Source organism: Hipposideros armiger, unplaced genomic scaffold (assembly GCF_001890085.2).
Source record: "Hipposideros armiger isolate ML-2016 unplaced genomic scaffold, ASM189008v1 scaffold_637, whole genome shotgun sequence".
In the NCBI taxonomy this organism is placed as follows: Eukaryota; Metazoa; Chordata; class Mammalia; order Chiroptera; family Hipposideridae; genus Hipposideros; species Hipposideros armiger.
Window position 1 is genome coordinate 937,400 of NW_017731987.1, and position 14,434 is coordinate 951,833.

At 36.0% G+C, this 14,434-nt stretch overlaps 1 protein-coding gene across 1 annotated transcript in view; it reads right to left on the bottom strand.

The window, feature by feature from the left end:
• Positions 1-266: 266 nt before the first annotated feature.
• Positions 267-14,434, bottom strand: part of SERINC1 (serine incorporator 1) — a 27,449-nt gene continuing 13,281 nt past the window's right edge. Inside the window, exons 2-9 of the mRNA XM_019625661.1 lie at positions 11,270-11,439; positions 6,790-6,869; positions 6,426-6,563; positions 4,575-4,744; positions 4,378-4,468; positions 2,836-2,980; positions 2,490-2,720; positions 267-754 (exon numbers count right to left, since the gene is read on the bottom strand). Coding sequence (XP_019481206.1) covers positions 619-754; positions 2,490-2,720; positions 2,836-2,980; positions 4,378-4,468; positions 4,575-4,744; positions 6,426-6,563; positions 6,790-6,869; positions 11,270-11,439 — 1,161 coding nt within the window. The 3' untranslated portion in view covers positions 267-618. The remainder of the gene's footprint in view (positions 755-2,489; positions 2,721-2,835; positions 2,981-4,377; positions 4,469-4,574; positions 4,745-6,425; positions 6,564-6,789; positions 6,870-11,269; positions 11,440-14,434) is intronic.

Here is a 14,434-nt window from a genome sequence, read left to right on the forward strand (position 1 = left end):
CTAATTGAGTATTCAGTTTAGTAGCCATCACCACCAATCTGAGTTTCTTTGAAGGCTCTGTCTCAATCTCCATCATAAGCTATACTGTTGTCCATCAAATACTCCCTACCTGTATATTTCCTATCCTATCAAGGGAAAAACTTGAAAAGACTTTTCAACAACTGGCATTTAAGTGACTTGTTTATACAATTTTAAAATAGCCATGTTCTTTGCAGTCTCCTGTAGGGCAAGGCATTAGGTATTTCAAAAGGCAGACGTATGCTTCCTTTTATACTTCCTAAGACAGCTTAGGTTCTAACACAATTTAAAAATCAAATTGCCATACAGTTTTGTTTTTCACTATGGTTTTCAAAGGTACAGAGCACTGGGTATACCTAACAATGTCCACTTTTCCTAACTTACCACCATACACATAAAACCTTTGTGATTCACTCTAACACACACATCAATGCGCAAGAATATAATGAATAAAATGGCAAGCGGTAAAATCTAATTCATGCTAGAACACTGAGAAGTTTCATGGGAAGCACACGCATACACAACTTTACAAAAGTTGTAAATACTGCTAATTTCAAATAAGCAATGATCAAAGTGAGACTTTCATGCCAGAAGTCCCGTTCAGTCAAAATCACGATTTGTAAGAACAAGCGGTGCCACCAGCGTCCAAACATACAGTACAAGGCCAATCCAACTAGAAGAGATTTTCACCCAGACAGCCGTCCACTGACTTTTCATCTCACGAGAAGGCTCATACCTAAATTGTAAGGGAAACAAAATGGGGAGGGTTTGGATTATCAGTCATCGAGCTACTAAACTTCATCACTTCACAAGTGTTCTTTGTACATAATTTGATAACAGACGTATAGCTGCTAAGTCTGTTGCCTTGCTTTCTATACTGTGCTAGTAGCGAATGTGAAGGTAAAAATCAGTAATTTAAAGGAGTAAAGGACAGAGGCCTCTGAAGTAGCTCTTTTATATAATACTCAGAGGCTCTTCATGTATTTCTGGCTTAGTAGCTATGAGCTAGCAGAGAAATGGAATGTGACCTCTGGATAAATAACGTTATAATACAAAAGACTTACCAGTCCTATCCTGTATAAAGAATATAATCTGTTCAAAGCAGATTATATACCCACACCTCAAATTTAAGAAACTGGGAAGTAAATATGTTCCAAATTTAGCTGATTTTTGTGTTAATGGAACATACCAAAAATATTTTTGATCTAAAGTAGTAATATTTACTATTACCTGAGAGCCAAAGTTGTCAATTATTGAGAACTATGTGGATTCTTATAGCTTTATATGTTGCAGTATAGAAATTTTTTAAAATGTATATTTTTCAATAATAAATATCCACTAAAGGCTACTCTCAAATGAGGCAAAAAATCATCTTTTTTCTCTATCTTTTGCTGGTATTCACAGTCTTCTTACAAGTTGTTAAGGGTATTATGCATTAAAAATTATTAAAAACAAGGCCGGCCAAGTGGCACGGTGGTTAAGAGCTGGTTTGGGACACCAGAGGGTCCCGGTTCAGATCCCACATATGAGGGCCAGTGACACTGCCCTCCACAGCTAAGATGCTGAACAACAGCTCAACCGGGAGCTGGGCTGCTGTGAGTCGCCGGCGACAGTGTAGGCTGCAACCCCTGTGGCAGTGGGTTGCCATGGGCTACCGTGTGTAGCCAGCAGCCAGTGTGAGCGGCCAGCAGCCAGCGTGAGCGGCTGTCCATAAGCCGGTGACTGATCTGCCTCGCCCGGAAAAAGCGCAATGATGGTGCCAACTTGGGCCAGTGAAGTGCCGTCCTCCACAACTAGACTGAAGAACAAAAGGACAGCAACTTGTCTGTTCCCCTTCCCCCAATTCCCCAATAAAAATCTTAAAAAAAAAATTTTTAAAAACAGAACAGCACAAACCATACAGTTCACCTTGAATCTCAAATCTTTCAGTCATCATTTGGACAAAATTACAATTTTCAAAAATAAAATAATGTAAATTGGTACCTTCCTCTTAACCAGAAAGATTTATGGATAGTTTTGAAGTAATAAAAAAGCATAAAGTAAGTTTTGAAGAGTTCTAAGGATCCATCTACATTTATATATTCACACTTCAATTCTGAAATCTTCAGAGCTTTTAATGACAAAATTTGAACAAAACAGACGCGCTATCTACTGTATTTTGTCAGGAATTGGTTACAGTATTAAAAAAAATAGAAACTGTTGGATCAGCTATCAACATATATTTCTGTAAGAAATGTTAGCTTCACGAAAATTTCTCTTTAATTTCTTCAAGATTTGGAGATATTTCCATGTTTGTAACTGCAAAAGTAAAGAAGTAAAGTCTGCATTTCTCACAATGATCCACTATTCATTTAGCTGTAAATTCTGATATACACTGGAGGATAAAAAGTACTTCACGCCATGTTTGGCAATGGAATTACAAAAAAGCCATCAGAATTTCCACATGCAAAATTTTCATAAAATATAAGTACCTGTACCAGTTGGTAAGGGTCATCATGATATAAAGGGAAGCCAAGAAAAGCATGAAGTGAAAGAACGAGTAACTGTAAGTGACACCATCCCTTTCATTATCTACAGCCCGGTGAACGTCGTCTCCATCCTCCAATGATCCATCACTTCTGGCTCCACCATCTTCTATTAATGTTGATTCATCACTTGTTAGAGTCAGTTTATTAACCTGACTATTGTTCGAAGTACGGATACTGCATGAAGGACAGTTTCGGATGAGAGAAGAAAAAGAGCATTTAAAAAAAAAATTCATAAATGAATCGCTGGGCTTTTTGTTAAAAAAAAAAAACAACAACGTAATGTTCTTACCTCGAATAAAACACACACAGTAAAAAGAGGATTAGTCCTATAATGCCTTGAGCATGCCACCACTGGACAGACTGTCCCTCCTTTGGGACAGTGCTTGTTGTATTGTACCCAATTATGCTTAGCAGGCTTGGGTTGCAATTTGTTTCTGTAATGTAAATGAAGGCCAAATTAAAATGTTAAAATAGTATAAAAACACTATTTTTCAGAATGTAATCGTAGTTCTTTTTAACTCTTTATACCCTCACAAATTCAAAGTTTTGCTGGAAAAGGGCACAAGTATAACAAAAACATACTTTAAGACAACTTGCATTTATATTAATAAAGAAACCTTTAAAATTTTATAGTGCTAATTTTACAGAAGTGCTTGAGAAAGTTAAATAATATCACTTTCAACCTCATGCAGGAGCTGAGATATTATTAATGACATAATGCTTATTCTGTCTCTTAGCTCTTGGAAGAAAGAATTAAAGGATTGGTAAACTATTCACTAAAGTGTCCAAAATATGTTTTCTCTTTCCACAAAGCTAGATATGTCAATCACCATCTTATTAATGAAAATGATTTTTATGTTAAAGCCATTCAAATAAGGATAATTTCTAAATCAAATAACTAATAATTTTTTTCGAACCACTTACCTGGACAAAATTAATAATCTTTCCCGAACATACTAAAAACAAAAACAAACCAAAAAAATTGCTTTCTTCATCTAGTGATAAAGAAAATATGGAGTTGTAAACTCTATAAAATGAGATTCAGATAACATATTTTGTATTCTGTTTTTAAAGAAAACATTTTCTTTTAAAAAAAATAGTAATTCGTCAACTAATTTATTTCATCTCAAATGACATACACTGGCTTCTATTCTCATGGAATGCAATGTAACAGGCCTATAAAGAGATTTGCTACAAGCCCAATTACATTCACTTGCAAGATAGTCAGGCAAAAATATCATAATTGAAAAAAGCCATACTGTTTATAACTGGAACACGCATTCAAACAGCTTTTTTTTTCTATGCATCATATGCACTATGCAAATTAGGTATATTTCTTAGAATTTTCATATAATTTCTTGTAATTTTGTTACTGAAAGAAACTAAGTAAAAAAAATATAGAAATACATCAAAGATGACAATGGTATTATTACTTCCATACGACTAATTTTTTTTCTTTTTTTAAAAGAAGTTATAACAAGTTTCAGTTGTACAACATTAGAATCCAACACCTGCATATACTACACGGTGCTCACCACCAAAAGTCTAGTGTCCATATGTCACACACAATTGATCCCCTTTACCCACTTTGCCCTCTACCACCCCTTGCTCTCTGGTAACCACCAATCTGTTGTCTGCCTCTATAAGTTGGTTCTTTTGTTTCTTTGTTTTTTATTTTCCACATATTAGTGAAATCATATGGTATTTGTCTTGCTTAATTTCTAAATAGCTTAATTTGAGAAAATTACCATCTTTGAAAAAAAAATAAGTTGCAGCACTGATTAAAAAGAAAAGAAAAAAACCCCAAAAACCTCAAGCAAACAAAACATACCTGGTTCATTGGTCATAGCAGACCATGTCAAATACATTGTGTAGATTGTAATTACTGAAGATTGTAACAAACCAGATCTTGGTTGTGATTCCTACAAAAAGTAAGTAACAGGGATAAATATTTTAACATCATTCAAGATTTAGGAAAACTTAAGAAAAACAGAAGCTTCATAAAAACTAATGATATAAAGGGCATACTTGGATTTTTGGCAGTATAGACAGTACAGAAGCACCAAGGCAGAGGAGCATGTTGACACTGATGAAGGCTTTATTTTCTGAACAACTGGCTGGATGAGTATAGTAAACAAAGAATAGGGCGATAGCAACTAAAGACAGCAGGTAATTCAGAGCTGTGGCTGATAACAAAGCTGTGAAAGAAATATAATGGGACAGTTAGATTTTATCACAAATATTAGGAATTAGGCATTGGCCTTGTTTTAAAAAGAATCTTATTTTATTCAAAAATATATTCAAGCAACTAACATTGTCAGCATTATGCAGGCTATAAAAGCAGGGAGGAATATTAATTCTGAACTTTATACCTAAGAATTTTAGTCTTTATGCACAGCTCACTATTACTATACATTTTCAAGTTAGTGACATACTAATATGATTTTGAGCAATATATTAGAGTTTACAAAACACATTCATGTATGTTAACCACTATTTTCAAAACACAGAAAAATAACTACAAGGGGAATATTACCTAAGGTTTTTAAAGAACCATAATCATTCAGTTGTAAACAAAAGCATTTGAAACAAATTTATTTTCATTGTTAATGCTAAACCCATAAAACAATGATGCTTTTCCTCCACTCAAATCTTTAAAACATTTTTGTTATGCAAGAGTAAGTTATTATTATTTAGTAAGACAACCTAAGTTTCTTCTGTGTAAATTTCAACATATACAATGTGTTTTAGTTTTTGTGCTAATGTGTGCTCAATATACATATATTTATGTAATATGCCTCATCAGTGAAATCCATCCAATAAATATTTACTGAAGCACATACAGTTCCTGGCCCTGGGGATACAGCAGTGGACAAAAGGGAAACTCCTGCACTAAAGACCGAGGTATTCCGTACAAGTGAATTTTCTAAATGGCTAAAGCTTCTCTCTCTGAATACCCAACTCTCCTTATTTTAACCACTGCGATCAAATACCACAAACTAGTTGTGTGAGAGAAGTATCAGCCTAGCAGACACGTTGGATTTAGCTTTCACTGTGATTTAAGGTATCATTCTTTTTAGCTGAAACGCAGATAATTTCACATAAAAATATAGATTTATGGCTTCTTTTGAAAAAAAAATCAGAAAAATTAGGCAACACGACATTCATATCTGCACAAGGCAACTACTGGGTGGAAATGTGCGTGGCTACGCACTTCATAGGGCCTTCATGTTCTCCAATTCACCACAGTCCCTGCTGTTTTCACAAGGATTCAATATGAACTTAAACCTGGTTCTCTGCCCCCACATTTGTTACCTGCTGTAAGCATCTGAATCTTCATCTGTGTTACAGTATAACAATAGGACTCAAGCTCATCATTATAATAAACATTAATGACAATACTATAAGAACGCCCTCAATGTCACTGATACACATAAAGGCATCCTTCAAACTTATATAAAGTGTTTCAGAGTTGCTTTTTATATTTTTTCTACTTGCTTATGTTTATGAATTATACCACTGTTTATCTATTTCTAGCAGTCCTAGTCCCTTTAATATTTTACTTTTAACCTGCTTTAGACTAGGAAATTAGGCTATAAAATGTACATACTTTGAGTAATAGGCTTTAGAACATCTAGTTTAGCAGTTAGGATCTTTTGGACTAATTCCCTGGTTCTTGGGTATGTTCTTCATTGAATCTGCCAAAAGCTCTCTCCACAAGTAAGTTGCTGATACAATGTGAGATGAAACCATTCAAACTCTTTCAAGTAAAAACTTCATTGAACACCATAAAAATCATGATTTTCCTATAGTCTATATATCTACTCTTATCTTCAAAATTCCACTATCTTGAAGATGTTTTGTAAGACAAAAACTTACCTGCATACCAACATTTTGAGTTCCCTTCTTCCATTTTTTCAACCCATGATTCATTCCATGAATGGGCAAAATCAATAAGTAAGACCAGCTGTATGAGGATGAAGCAAAAGGCACCTGCCATGCCCACATAAAACCACACTGAAAGAAAAAACACACACAAAAAGCTGAGAGGCTAGTTCGGTTCTTATTATTTCATTTTCACAATCCCAATACACAAAAGGGAAAATAAAATTTTACATAAATGTTTTGATTTTGCCACCCAGAAGGAAAAAATAAAATAATAAATAGAGTTACAGTTCCAGGCAATTATTTCATTTTCTTTATAAAAGAGCAACATCATACAATTAAAGAAAAGATTTCTTACCAGTTGTAAAAGTTCCTTCTGGAATAAAGAAAGCCCCAATAATAATTGCAATTGCTACAGCAAATTTAAAGAACCAGAATCTAAAAAAAAGACAAGGTTATGATTTTTTATTAATATTCATTCAACAAATAGTTTTATAAATAAAATCTTTTAAAAGCATCTTAAAGAATGGCTACACTTTATGTGACTGTTCTACTGTTTCTGATGATAATGAAAACAAGAAGTAAAGACTACGATGTGAACTGTTTCGGGATAGTTTTAAGAAAGATATGTGGATCACTAATTCATTATAATAAAATGAGAATATCAGTTCCATTTCATTTTTATAATTAGTGTGATAATATGTGAAAATGAAAGGCGCACTGTACAACTAAATAGATTTTAAAAACTCATGGTAAATGATCTTTGCAAAATTGATAATAATTTAAAACAACCAGCTTTTAGGACATCGGCTTCATGGCAGTGTAAGACGTCCCTACTTTCTGTCCCCCTATTTTTAACAACGAGTTAGGCATTCATCCACGAAAGTGTCTCTATGGAACTTGTGGGATCCAGCAGCAACAGATGGCAAACGCCTGGGAGGAGTCTTGCCCACCTGTGCATTTGGGAACAGAAAGACAGGCCTTGGTATGGGTGGCAGAACCGGCAACCTGCCCCAAGCCCTCTTAGCTGTGGTCGGGGGAAACCTGGAGAGTGCTGACGAGGGCAAATACCCACAGACAACAGAGAATCTGTAAAAGTCCAGGCTTCCTGAGGGGAGATTCCAACACACCATGTGAGAAAAAAAAGAGTTTCAATGCCACAGAGAGGGGAAGAGGAACTCTGCCAGTGCCGTCCCTCCACCAAGGTAAGTGTGGACACGCTCTGGCAGCGACCTCTCCTGTGGGGGGAAAGGGGAGCTGTGAGTGAGTGTGACTGGCTCCCCCAGCTCTGCAGGGCAATTCTGAAGAAACCTCTTTCTCTCCAGCGGCACCCAGACTGCACAGCGCCTCCATGACTCAGGGGAGAAAGGCGATGGGGGAAGAGGTAGATAAAGAGCATTAAAGGAACCCTGTTCCTGCTGACTGTGCTCAGGACTTAATTAAGTGGGAAGTCTGACCATGAGCCTATGGGCAAACCTCAGCCAAGGACCTCTCTGCCGGCTGTGTAGGACCCTAAACACCAAGTACTAAATCCACACCCTGCCACTCTGGCAAGTTCCTTGTGTGCACAGGTCCAGTAATGGGAGTGCTCTGAGAAAAATGGACCGTGATCTGTGAGCAAACGAGGAACCACAAACTTGAGCTGTAGTGCCACCTTCTGGAAAACAAGAGATTTTCAGTAGCCAGCCAGGTGAGTTTTAAGGACCAGAGAAGATGTAAAAGCTTAAATATTCTGTCACAAAATAAGGCAAGAAGTATGGAGCAGGTATAGAAATACAAGGCCAGAGAAAAGCCCAGATATAACAGGATCAGTGAACAGTAAACCTCATTTGAAGGTAGCTGGTAAAGATCTGAGGTGTCTGCTACTTTAAACAGGAAAAAAAAACACCAAAAAATAGCAATGCAAAACTACAAGGAACATGAATAATCAAGAAAATATTTTATCACCAAAAGATAATAATCCTTTAATAACTGAGCTCAAAGGCATGGAATCTTGCAATCTAGCGGATAAAGAATTCAAAATAGCTGTTTTGAGAAAACTCAACAAGCTACAAGAAAACACAGGAAGACAATTCATCATCAGGAAAAAAATACATGGACAAAAATAGAAACCTAGTAAAGAGTCAGAAATCATAAAAAAGAATCAAATTCTGGAGCTGAAGTAGTCAACGAAATAAATGAAACCACAAAGAGCCTCTGCAACAGGGCAGATCATACGGCAGAAGAGATGAGCAATCTAGAGGGCAAGCAGTTTGAAATGATACAATCAGGATGAACAGAGAAAAAGAGTGAAAACCAGTGAAGAAAGTCTACATAATCTATGGAACTCAAATATTAGAATAATCGGGAGTACCAGAGGTGAGGAGAGAGAAAAGAGGGCAGAAAGTTTATTTAAAGAAATAATAGCTGAGAACTTCCCAAATCTGGAGTCTTAGATACCCAACTTCACAAAGCTAATATATCACATATTATCTCAAAGCAAAAAGACCCTTTCCAAGACACGTTATAAAATAAAACTGTTCAAAAATGAAAGCTAGAGAGAGAATCCTAAAAGCAACCAGAGAAAAGAAGATTGTAATATACAAAGGAACTCCGATTAGGCAATCAGAGGACTTCTCAGCAGTCATTTTAACCAAGCTGCTAAAATTAACATTATGAAGGTTGAGCCATTCTCTAACTCACCTGGGAACTGAAACTTTTTTGAACTTTCCAGCCCTGCATCATTGCCTGGACATACTTCTGGACCTCCACGTATCCTTCTAGTTATCTCCTAAAGGACTCACATAGATATCCACCTGACATCCATTATCCAGACCACCGGGGCATGACCAGACATCTTACCACCCATCTTCCGCATAACCTGGCATCCATCATCCTGGCTGCCTGACATCTGACTGAAAACCACCCTGGACTCCATTTTAGTTCATTTTTGTGAGTAGTGTTTAATCATGTTCCAATATATAAACATATAAAATCAACACTCTGTACCTCTTAAACCTATATAATACTATACATCAATTATATCTCAATTTTTTAAAAAAGTACATCTAACAAAGATGATTGTAAAAGTGCCATATGCATGCTACTTTGAGAAGAGTCAGAATGGTTGTGATTGCCATTTTGTAATGCATTTTGAGAAATGCTTAAAAATATATTTAATAAAAATGGTTATAAGAGTGCTAAAAAATAAAACCAATGACTAAGGGGACAGGATAAAGTAAAATCAACCTGTCAGAGCACACTTTTTCATTACTGTTTATATTTCACTTGTTCACTCTTCCTGTCTTTGGTAGCATTTATAAAACAGCAATAGCAAATATTAAAAATTTATCTTTAATTTATGAGAAAAAAACAGAGATACAATTCAACACATTCAAATAGAGTACCAGAAATATTAAGGGAGATTATTACAGGAGATTAAAGAGACCCTGAGGTTTCCTTCTAGGTTGTCCAGTACAACCAACCATTCATTTAGAAAAGCAATCACCCTGGAGCTGAAGTAGTCAATGGAATAAATGAAAATGCATAAGAGCCTTTATTCCTGTTGAGGAATAAAGTTTTGCATTCTGTCTGCATTGGAGGTCTAAGGAACCAAGTTCTGCTTCCTGTAGTTAGACTGCTCCACCAAGAGCTAAGACGGGAAAGAGGAGTAAGCTCCCGTTACTGATGTGGTAGATCCCCTTTTCAATATGAAAATATAGAACATTACGCATCAGAGATTATACCAATAAACGACCCAATGGTATGTAACATTTATATTTCCAAAGTCTGACACTCTCAAGTAGACACGAGAATTTTACCGTCATTTATGAATAACAAAATAACTCTAAAAATTACGTAAGTTTATTCTGCTTTAATGTTTCTTTCGACAGACTGAAAATTACCGAGAAGAGGCTACCCAGGCTTTTTATACTGAAGTTTAGTTAGGCACCACATAATACCATTTTGGTCAATGACGGGCCGCCTATTTGACACTGGTCCCATAAGATTATACTAGAGCTGAAAAATTCTTATCACCTAGTGACACTGTAGCTGTGATAGCATCACAGAGCAACGCATTACTCACGTTTATGGTGATGCTGGTGTGAACAAACCTACTGTGCTGCCAGTCATGTAAAAGTATAGCACATACAATATGTATTGTACATAGTACTTGATAGTGCTAATAAATGACTGTCAATGGTTTATGCATACTATACTTTAAAAAAATTTTTCAAGTACAGCTGATATAGAGTATCATACTAGTTTCAGGGTACACTATACTTTTTATTATTTTGGAGTGTACTGTTTTCTATTTATAAAAAAGTTTGTTTGCTATAAAAAAAGTTATGCTGTTATGTTAGCAGCAGCCTCATACAACTTGTTTATCATGTCTCTTGACTGCATCAGCTTCTCTTGTGTTTGATTTAATCTCGTGTTGTTTTATAGCCAAAGTAAACAGTCTGTAGTCTATACAGTAGTGTACATTAATGTCCGAAGCCTTCATATGCACTCACTACTCACTCACTGACTCATCCAGAGCAATCTCCAATCCTGCAAACTCCGTTAATGGTAACTGCCCCATAGAGGTGTGCCATTTTTTCATCTTTTATACCATATCTTACTGTACCTTTTCTATGTTTAGATACACAAATAGTTAACAATGTTACAACTTACCTACAGTATTCAGTACAGTAACATGCTATACAGGTTTGTAGCCTAAGAGCAATAGGCTCTACCATCTAGATTTGTGTAAGTGCACTCTATGATGTTGGCACAAAGACGAAATCACCTAACAACACATTTCTCAGAATGTATCCCCATCATTAAACGGTACATGACTGTATTCAAGAACTTACCCATTGTGCACGGCAGCTCTAGGATCACTGCTGCTCTTCACTTTGATCATCAATAGAGAAAGGAGAAGATAGAACATGGCCAAGCCAAAGCACAAACGGTACACAGCTTTGTAGCCAACCAGAATACTACAAGGGACGACACCTTTCTCATTCTCACAAAATCCAGGAATCTAGAATAAAAAAACAAGAGTTCGTGATCCAGAATTTTTTCAAGTAAAAATGAAAATGCTGTGTAATGAAATAGTTTAAGTAAAGTTCAGAAAACTGAAGTTTATGCTGAATATACAGTCAATGTAAGTCTGAAACATTTTTATCAGACAGAAGTTTAACTCTTTTTTCACTTTACGTGAGCACATGATAAACTACAAAATGCCAATTCTAAACTGGATCCTTATTTTGACTTGCATTTGCAGACTTGTGCTCAATTTTTTAAAACTTGAATTCTACGGTGATTTACTAAATTACCTATATAAGAGAAAAATACAATGAATAAAAGCTTAAAGAATTATAGAGTAACTAAGTCAGTTTTTAAATCCTAAAGAGAACAAATGATGGGTTTTCAAAACCAATGCTGTTTAAATTAATTTTGAGTTTTGGTCCCTTATTCTACAAGTGTTATCTGTGATAATGAATGGACTTGGATTCAATAGGATGATCTACGGCAATGACTTTATTTTTAACTTAGAATCTTGAAAAAGACTGATGACCATTTTAGAAAGTTATATTGGAATCAGAATGCAAAACATATACTTTTACGTGATGAATGGGAGTAGTCCTCAGAGCTACATACACTATTTTTACGTATGAAAATGAATTATTTCCTCTAAAAAACGTTAAAGCAAACAAATATGCCAAAATATGACTGTTAATTTGTATCTTTAAAACTAAGAACTTAAAATTATATTTAAGCTAATGAAGGCGCTACTTCCTTTTGCTAGTTTCTGCAGTCAAAAGCCCTTTCTTGATCTCACTTAAATCCTACCTTCCCAACCCAGTTTAAACCTTAGGGCAATATGTACTTACACATAATCACTTGCAACATGTACTGGCTAGCATCCTTAATTATCCAATTCCCTTAGAGCAGCACACCACCTGGCCAATTAACCATAATTAAGTAAATTCAGTCATCTATATTAGGTTAAGTTAGTACAGTAACAACCCCAATATATCAGTGGCTGAAAACAGCAAAGGTACATTTCTTGCTCATGTACTTTCATATAATTGTTCGTGAGTAGTCAACTCAAGAATATAGGCTGCTGGTGAAGCCACCACCTCAAACAATGTATAGGTTGTGACAGAAAAGAAAGGAGATCTTGCACCAGCAAGTAGAGGCTGATGTGCATCATGTCCACTCACAACTCAATGACCAGTACTAGGGACATAGCCCTACATTATCACACTCGAGGAAATTCAAGCCTTTGATGACCTTCAGAAAGCAGAGATGCAGAACTATTTGGTGATAAGAACTAACATTCACAACTAAACTATTCATAACCATGGTCAACTGGATCCCTGACAAAACCATATGAACATCTCTTGGCATGTCTTTTGCTTAAACCCAGGGCTTGAGTAACTAACTGAACATCCAAATATGCCATGTACAATGCTCACTACTTTCAAAACCATAATAATCTCATTTCTCAAACTTTCACAATTTTTCCTTACCCCAACACCAACCCCAAGCAGGCAAATGTGGAGGTTCCCTGGCATAAATACTCTCTCAACCTCAATTCTATTATCGTTCATCTTGCCTTGGAGAACAGTTAACTTCTATATCCCTTCTCTTGATCACCTTCTTCTCCCTTTCCCACCCCCCTCACAGATTAGATCTCTTACCTTTCATTACTCTCAAAATACAAACGAAATCTCCCCATTCTAAAAAATCCTTTCTTTAACTCAGCTTCCTGCTAAGACCATCATCTTCATTACAAAACTCCACCAACTGGCAGTTCATACCCATTGGATACATTTCCTCATGGTCACCTGATTCCCATCCCATTACCTCTAGCCCCAGCACTCTAAAGAAACTGCTTTTTCATGACGCCAGTTATGCGCTGTTTGTCAAATACTCTTCCTAAGGTCAGCACGATAGTACATTCTCTTGGTTCTCCTCCTTTCACTGCTTCTTCAAAGGATCCCTTTTCTTTACCAACCCCTTTCAGTAAGAGCTTTTGTCTAAGTTCTAGCTTTGCACACTTTCAATGGTTTTTTTCAGCACATGCTACCATGGTTTCAACTTTAATCTTTATCCCCAAAACATCTCTAGCTCTGATTTCTTTTTGAGTTACACATTCATGTTTTCTACTTTCTGCTGGAGACAGACAGACACACAGACACACAGAGCAATATCAAGTCAATGATATAAACTAAATAAAAATGTATTTTCCACATTTCCTTTTACAACCTGACTCCCTGAAAAAAATTTAATTATTTTATTTTATTTATTTATTTTTAGCAGAGCCACACTTGCCACCCGAGCTCAGCGACAGCTCAGCTCGGGCCGGGAATCGAACCGGCGACCCTGTTGTTCAGAGCTCACACTCTTGAGCAAGCTCTTAACCAAGTGAGCCACTCGGCCGAACCTTGAAAAATTTTTTAAAATAAAACGCCTTTTCTTAGTTTTTTTTCCTGGGTTAGCAACAGTTTCCTTCCAGTTGTCTAAGACCAGAACCTTATTATTATGTATAATTCTATCACTGCCAATATTTAAATGCAGATTCAATCAATTCTACATTCAGAAAACCTACTTCAGGCCCTCTGTACACTCCTTGATTACACCACTGCAACAGCCTCCACACTTAACTGCTTGACTTCTATCCCAATTATCTTCCTAAAAATATGTAATTGCTCAGAAGCTCTTTATCCTCATTCTGCTTTCTATTTTTAATCTCTGAATACAAAATTTCTACATCTTTAGAATGTCCCTTTTTCCATGAAACCCACTGAGATTCTGACATTTATTTGTCCAGAATTACTTATTTCCTCTTATTACCAAAGGACATCTTCTCCACCATCACTGAATTTAATAAGCTGTCTTATATTGTCTGTCTTTCCAAAAAGATTATGAGCTACTAAAATTGGGATTACATATTATCTTAATTTGCACCATTATTCTGTTTCCAATACACAAAAATCAGTTTCAGGCATACACACACTGTAGGTTCA